At 33.3% G+C, this 7,582-nt stretch overlaps 2 protein-coding genes across 4 annotated transcripts; one reads left to right on the forward strand and one right to left on the reverse strand.

The window, feature by feature from the left end:
• The first annotated feature begins 692 nt into the window (after positions 1 to 692).
• Positions 693 to 5,412, forward strand: LOC139780833 (uncharacterized). 3 transcript variants are annotated; one of them, XM_071719543.1, is made up of 4 exons: positions 699 to 1,050; positions 1,575 to 1,792; positions 1,978 to 2,304; positions 5,265 to 5,412. In XM_071719543.1, exons 1-4 carry the CDS (start codon positions 890 to 892, stop codon positions 5,321 to 5,323), a joined length of 765 nt encoding a protein of 254 aa, XP_071575644.1. In that variant the 5' UTR covers positions 699 to 889; the 3' UTR covers positions 5,324 to 5,412. The 3 variants fall into 3 exon arrangements, with proteins under 3 accessions (XP_071575643.1, XP_071575642.1, XP_071575644.1); XM_071719542.1 differs by lacking the exon at positions 5,265 to 5,412 and having other exon boundaries at positions 693 to 1,050; positions 1,575 to 1,774; positions 1,978 to 3,354; XM_071719541.1 differs by lacking the exon at positions 5,265 to 5,412 and having other exon boundaries at positions 698 to 1,050; positions 1,978 to 3,350.
• Positions 3,530 to 5,244, reverse strand: LOC139780827 (uncharacterized). Its single transcript, XM_071719535.1, has 3 exons — positions 4,804 to 5,244; positions 3,622 to 4,638; positions 3,530 to 3,544 (listed from the first exon to the last, which is right to left on the reverse strand). The coding sequence occupies exons 1-3, from the start codon at positions 5,023 to 5,025 to the stop codon at positions 3,530 to 3,532; spliced, it is 1,254 nt and encodes a 417-aa protein (XP_071575636.1). The 5' UTR covers positions 5,026 to 5,244.
• Positions 5,413 to 7,582: the final 2,170 nt, after the last annotated feature.

Here is a 7,582-nt window from a genome sequence, read left to right on the forward strand (position 1 = left end):
TAAGCTTTATTCCTACTAATATTAAGATTTTTATAGTAAATAATGAACACGTTTTAACTTGAACTATAATTTTGCAATATCTATATATATATCTATATATATATATATATATATATGTTACGGGCAAAGTCCGCATGGTGTGCAGTGTCGGCTTTGCCCGGGCAATGTCAGCATTGCACAACGTGACTGGGCAAAGTAGTTTATTAGCGGACATTGCCCGGTTTGATATGGGCAAAGTTAACACTGCCCATCCAGCGATGGCAATGTCAGCAACGATTATCACATTGCGGACTTTGCTCAGTTCCAAGTGGGCAATGTCGACAATGCTAAATCTCCGTGGGCTAAGCTGCGCTAAATGTCCGTCTATTTAGCGCAGCTTAGTCCATGGAGATTTAGCATTGTCGACATTGCCCACGGAGTCCGTAGTAGTCTAGGTTTCTCAATTTTTGGAACAGATATTTATGTAATAAAATTATTAGGTGCAAATTTAACAGTATTTATTAGAATATAGATCATGATACAATAGTACATCATCCCGCGCTCACGCCAGTATCGCCAACTGATCCGCGGGGATTGAGAGCCACTCGAGAGTCGGGCGGTGGGGATACGCACACGAAAAAGTCGGGGGTCGCTTTTTATTAAAAAGTTATTAACAAAAAAAGTTTGGAAAGTATAGCAGCTATTTTGAGTACTAATAGACATAAATAATTGATATTTATGTGGAAATAGTATATGTATGAACGCATAGGTTAGATGACGCGCTTTAAACAGTTAAATACTTTTAAAGCGCGTCATTTAACCTATGCGGAACGCTAGTTAAGCATCGTTCTCAGCGCCACCGTGTAGCGCCGTGTCGAAATATTTCCGGGAGAAACAACGATAAAAGAAAATGAGTTCTGCAGAGAAAAAGAATTCTAATAATTGTTGTTGTGTAGTGGGGTGCAAAAATACAAGAAAGAATACAAAAAATGTTCGTTTTTACTCATTTCCAAATCGTCCATGGGAAATAGAGCGAAAAAAGAAATGGATAACTGTGGTGCGACGTTTGACGTAAGTATCGTTGTGTCTTTTAAAATTGTCTTTCAATATTGTAATAAAGATTTTTTTGTAATATAATTAATTTGTAATATAATTAATAATATCTTTTCAAACAATTATATAATCTCTGGGTATTATTGGAATGAAAATGTAACTACAAAAGTTAACCTTAAAAACCTTAAAAAATTGTTTTGAAAAAGATCATATATATGTTTCGCAGTCATATATACTGTTAATAATGAGTATGTAAATAAAATTTAGTTAACAAAATTTTTTATTATAATAAAGAGAAAAAGAGAGAAAGAAAACTTATAACATATAAAATTAAATCAATTAAAAAAATCATGAGTATTCTGGGCAAAATAATTTATAGTCTAATAACTGTTTTGAAATAAGTTTTAAATGTCTCAATTTTAGAAGTTTGTTCAGACCTACTTCAGACTAATTTTTGTATCAGGATATATAAATCCATTAAGTGTATCAATGACAAAATTGTGATTATTTAAAATAGCAAATTTTACTACTGCTTATTTTAGTAAAGACGGAAAGCCATGGATGCCTACGAAAAATTCAACAATATGCAGCACTCATTTTGTTGGTGGAGCAAAATCGGATAATCCCGGGAACGAAGCATTTTGTCCAACTATTTTTCCACCCATTTATAGAAAAAAAACATTAGTTAATTCTGATAGAGCCAAACGTTTAGAAGCTAGACGAAAGAATGTAGAAGCTTTATGTGCGTCAAGTAGTGATTGTACGTTTTTGTAAAACAATAATTTATATATAGTAATTAAGAATAGTCTTATTTTTCTCCAATTAATTATTTATTTAAAAAGGTACAAATAGTAGTTAAAATTATGGTTACGTATAGATATAAAATATATAATTTTGTATTGTGCAATAATTTGATAATCATGTGGTTAAATTTTGTACTTCCAGATGATATAGATGTGTCAAATCATTGTCATTCAGTTCCATCTATAACAGTTGAAACGAATGAGATTGGTATTCAGACAGATGCTTCTTATGTGGTGGAAGAAGATGATGTTCCAAGCATTATTTTTTGCTCTATAGATTCTGTCCTTCATGAAGCAGAAATACAAACAAACATACAAATATTGAAGAAAAAAACGAAGAAAGGGATTATTGTACCACAAAGTTTATTAGTTGAAAAAAAAGATGCTCGCATTGGTCCTGACAACGAATGGAAGGAGGGATTTAAGGGATTCGAAAATATAAAAGACGATTCTACGATGAAACAATTAGGTAGCATATCCTTGTCATTGTATTTAATTTTAATGCAATTTATAAGGCCAAAAGCTATCGGCCAGCCATCATTTTACAGAAGTTTATCAGCCAAAAACAGATTGCTTCTTTTTCTGATGAAAATGAAATTGGGAATTAGTTTCAGCGCTTTAGGGTGTATATTTAATATTTCTAAAGTTACTGCATCAAGTATTTTTTATAGCACTTTGAATACATTGTATGAAAAAACAAAAACATGGTTATTTTGGCCATCAAGAGAAGCAATCAAGAAAACAATGCCACAATCGTTTGTTAATTATCCCAATTGCAGAGCAATAATAGATTGTACAGAACTAAAATGTGATACTCCTCCAACAGTCGAACAAAGGGCACTTATGTATTCCTCTTACAAATCGTGTTTTACCGTTAAATATTTAATAGCAATTAGTCCTTCAGGTTTAATAACTTTTGTTTCGAAAGGTTATGGCGGTCGTTCAAGTGACTCATTTATTACAAACGATTGTGGTTTTTTAAATTTAATTGAACCTGGCGATTTAGTTTTGGCTGATAAAGATTTTCCAGCGATAAGAACTGAAATTTTAAAACGGAAATGTACATTGGTAATGCCACCGTTTGGGTATAATCCGCAATTTACTTCAGAAGAAGTTCTTGAAGGCTATAATATAGCCTCAGTGCGAATACACGTAGAAAGAGCAATTCAAAGAATAAAACTTTTTCAAATTTTACATCACATTAATATAGAGTGTTTACCTTATATTGACAAAATTGTTTATGTAGCATGTGTCTTAGCAAATAATAAAGAACCCCTTATATTGCGTGGTGAAGAAGAAAGCACATAAGTTTACAAGTAACAATATATATTTGCTAAATAAGCTTCTTCACATTTATAAACAGAATGAAGGAAATATTTTACGTGCATATTAATATAAACATTGAATTAATAGTAAGTATTAATAGAGAATTAGTATTAGTATTTAGTATTAGTAGAGTATTGTAGTATTAGTATTATTGTAATAATAGTAATATTAATATCATTGTACGTATTAATAGGTAGATATTAAGATTTAATATTATTAATAAATTATATATTAAATTAAAAAAAATCACAAAGTGGACTTTTACTACGTGCACTTTTATGCATGCAAGATTTTTAAAAAATACTTAAAGTAAAACATTTCGATTTTAGGTATTAAGACACTTAAGAAATCGTCATCTCTAAATATTTTTAAATGAACAGAATCTAAATTAGAATAAACCACAAAATGACAAAGCTCAATTCTAATTATATATAAAGATAATTGAATTTGAGTGTAGTACTTGTGTTTTTTTCAATTCAATTGCTTTTTTGTTGTTAAAAAATAAATAGGGAACATATGTGATTTCTTTATCGTAATCAACAATTTTTGCATTTCGACAAGTAAATGGACACTTAATTTCAAGTAACTCATAATTATTTTCATTTCGAATGATTCCATCAGGACTGTAACCTAGAAAAGGCTGATCTATAGATATTATTAATCCTGTTTGATGTACAATAAAGTTAGTTTTCTCTTGAAACCATTGACGAGCTGTAGCTTCCATTTGCATACCATACCGCATAGCTTCTGATTGATAACCTTGGTATTTTTCGTTTTTAAATGTCAAAGCTAATTTATCGAAATTATCTGTACGAGTTTTTATTCGATGCGCCCTACTGCTTGCAGTTACCCTAATATACCGTTTTCTGTACCAAATTACTGTATCCGACTGATTAAATGACAGAAAACAAATGTCTTTCCACTGTACTTCATCCAGAGTTACTTCTTCAGCATAAAATTTTTCATGTTTTGCGGGACATTTTATTACTCTCATTTTTAGGCAAATATTATTTTCAAGGATTTCGTAAGCATGATACAGTTTAAATTGTTTTTTTGTTTGTACTTTAAACAATTGTCCAATTAAATCTTTTGATTGTTTTTCTTGTTCCATAACAACTAATGAATTTTTGCCTTTTTCAATTTCACAGCTAAGTTCAGCTTTCACCGCAAAAATCATTTCAAAATTTTGACTCATGTGAAATTCATTCTGAGTAACTGCGACGATATCTTCGAAGGAATAATTTTGCTTATGAACGATATTTCCTTCCATTGATGGAAAAAGCGAATCAATTGTACACGTTTTTTTATATTTTTGTAATTGTTCTTCAGGTGGTCGATTCCACAGCATAGGTTCGTCAGTTTTTGATCTAAAATTCTCTTCGTTCACAAAAATACAGACCGCTGCTGCATGCTTGCAATATCCCTTTCCAGCTTTACACGTACACGAGCAATTTAAGATTTCTCTATCATTATTTAACTGAAATATCAATATTTCCTATATTAAAACCAATAATTGGTTTCAAAATTGAGACATAAGACGTCTTAAAATCGTCATAAACACGTCTAATGTCCCGGTTTCGGACATGTTTGCAGATGTGTGCTATCTGGGTATATATATATATTACTATATTATGTGTTATACCTCGATTACAGGTTTATAAAAATTAGTATTATTTTTGGTGCTAAATCCACCAGGAGTTTCTCTCAAAACTGTCCCTCGCAATATTCTTTTAAACTGCAAAATTTCTTCGCTAATATGACCAACATGATTGCTGTAAAACAGTTTTTTCCCTTTTGAAACACTTTTCTTTCTAAACAAATTTAACTTCACGCTTTGAAATCCACATTTAATAATTACGGACATTGTTAAACGTAAGTGTTATGCTAAGATATGCAAATAAATGCGTTTTGTCAAAACTATTTATTACGTGTCACTTACATCTCTCCCGGAAAAAGTTGAGATTTATTACGCGAGATGGCGCGGCGTCCGCCTCAAACAGATGCTTAACTAGCGTAATTACGCCACATTTTCGCAAAAACTCTATTAATTCATTTTGCCTTCCACACATGGATAGAAATTCAAATAATTTCATTTTTCCGTAGATTGTTATCGCAGGACCACTAACAGACTGAAGTGTTCGATCGTCGATCGAACAATGTGACCTATGATGTTATGATCAAGAGACATGGTAGTGTCTCGTGCCAAGTACACACGAAGCGAGACCGCATTTTCGTATCATAACACATGTGTATGTCCTGCTTTATAGAAGTTGTGATTTTCGTTAAAGCAGGGCACACACACACGTGTGTATGCCCTGCTTTATAAAAGTTGTATGAAAAGTTGTGAATTCAATAAGTATTCATTTTATTTTAAAAGAGAAACTATAATTGTATTGAGTTTTTGATCTATATTCTAATAAATACTGTTAAATTTGCACCTAATAATTTTATTACATAAGTATCTGTCCCAAAAATTGAGAAACCTAGACCACTACGGACTCCGTGGGCAATGTCGACAATGCTAAATCTCCATGGACTAAGCTGCGCTAAATAGACGGACATTTAGCGCAGCTTAGCCCACGGAGATTTAGCATTGTCGACATTGCCCACTTGGAACCGAGCAAAGTCCGCAATGTGATAATCGTTGCTGACATTGCCATCGCTGGATGGGCAGTGTTAACTTTGCCCACATCAAACCGGGCAATGTCCGCTAATAAACTACTTTGCCCAGTTGCGTTGTGCAATGCTGACATTGCCCGGACAATGCCGACACTGCACACCATGCGGACTTTGCCCGTAACATATATATAAACAAATGTCCTGACTGACTGACTGACTCATCAAGCCCAGCCCAAACACCTAAACCTATAGAAACATGAAACTCGGGGAGTATATTCCTTTTATATGTAAACACCTACTAAGAAGGGATTTTTAGAAATTCGACCCCTAACGGAGTAAACAGGGGTAAAATATGTTTTCCGGATTCGACGGGCAATGCCAGACAGCTCAAGCTAATTATCTATAATTTTATCAAACTGTTATACAAAGGACATTATATTAAATTAATTTTGTTATATATTATTAGTAGATTAATTTAAATATTTATTTTGGAACATAATCTGTGTGGCTCAAATAAATGTATGAAATTATTATAATATAATATCCTTTATTACTTTAGTTTCAAAGCTTTCGAAATTGTGCTATACTAATTTTTTAATTAACTTAATAATAAATAATGAACAATTTTTTATGTAGAAATAATTAGGATGATCAAATTACTTGAGTCGCCCCGTATAGCTTCGATCCAGATAAATACAATTACGCGTCTTTTTTTCTTCCCCTCTCTCTCTCTCTCTCTCTCTCTCTCTCTCTCTCTCTCTCTCTCTCTCTCTCTCTCCTCTCTCTCTCTCTCTCTCTCTCTCTCTCTCTCTCTCTCTTTTTATTAAATATTTATATAAATTACCGTTATCACAGGCACGTTAATTACCTGTATACATTTTATTATGTTCCCCATATCATTGCATCATTCCTTCCCCTCCGTTCACGGTTGCGACGTTCCTTCCGGTATACTATTGCGAACGCGCCTCTCAAAAGACGAGGCGTGTACGCGCCTCTCTCTATCCGCCTACATCTTCCCTTTCCCGTAATTTTCCTCCTTTTCCTTTTTATTTATTCCCGACATGTAACGGACGCCCTCGAAGTCGTCGGCAAACGACCGCAAAACCGCGCCTTCCATCGGCGCGACGCCGACGGCGTGAAGCACGGTGTGTGCTGACTACCGACGAACCGGGGCAACAAAACCGCTCGTAAAAACGCCGTTTCCGTCCGACCTGTCCGCCGAAATGTGCGACGACATCATCGAAAATCCGCGTCGATCGTGGAATGGAATGAATATAAAAACGATATTGACGAGCCTGACGTCGCGGCGTCGCACAATAATCCATAGAAAAAACTTTTTGCTGAAGTATCTAAAAATTTAGCAAGATACAGATCTGAAAATAATTTTGTTGGACCATCAAAATAATTATGTAGAACATTTAAGCTGATTGCTAAAATGTCAAAATTTTTTACAGCATTATTATCATACTTCAGCGACCTACTATATAATTATTTTGTAATATACTATAATTATGTATCTATAGCTAAATTTTTAGATACTCCAGTAAAATTGTTCTTTCCGTGTACATTTGACGTAGGTTTAATGTGTGAAATATATAAAAATTGAAAATCCCCAAAAAGCTCTCGTGCTATCATTTTATTAATTGCGACATTATAATCCTAGCTAGTCACACTTATTTTTCGAGTCCTTTTCGCCCCCTAATTCGCCACACTCCAGTCCGTGAGACCGATCGACTTTGTCGCATTGTTATTTTTATTTTAATTAATATTTTTAAGCTTGTACTCTCTCTCTCTCCTCTCTC

Source organism: Temnothorax nylanderi, unplaced genomic scaffold (assembly GCF_030848795.1).
Source record: "Temnothorax nylanderi isolate EJ_2023f unplaced genomic scaffold, tnyl_v1.0 TNYL_tig0300_pilon, whole genome shotgun sequence".
Lineage (NCBI taxonomy): Eukaryota > Metazoa > Arthropoda > Insecta > Hymenoptera > Formicidae > Temnothorax > Temnothorax nylanderi.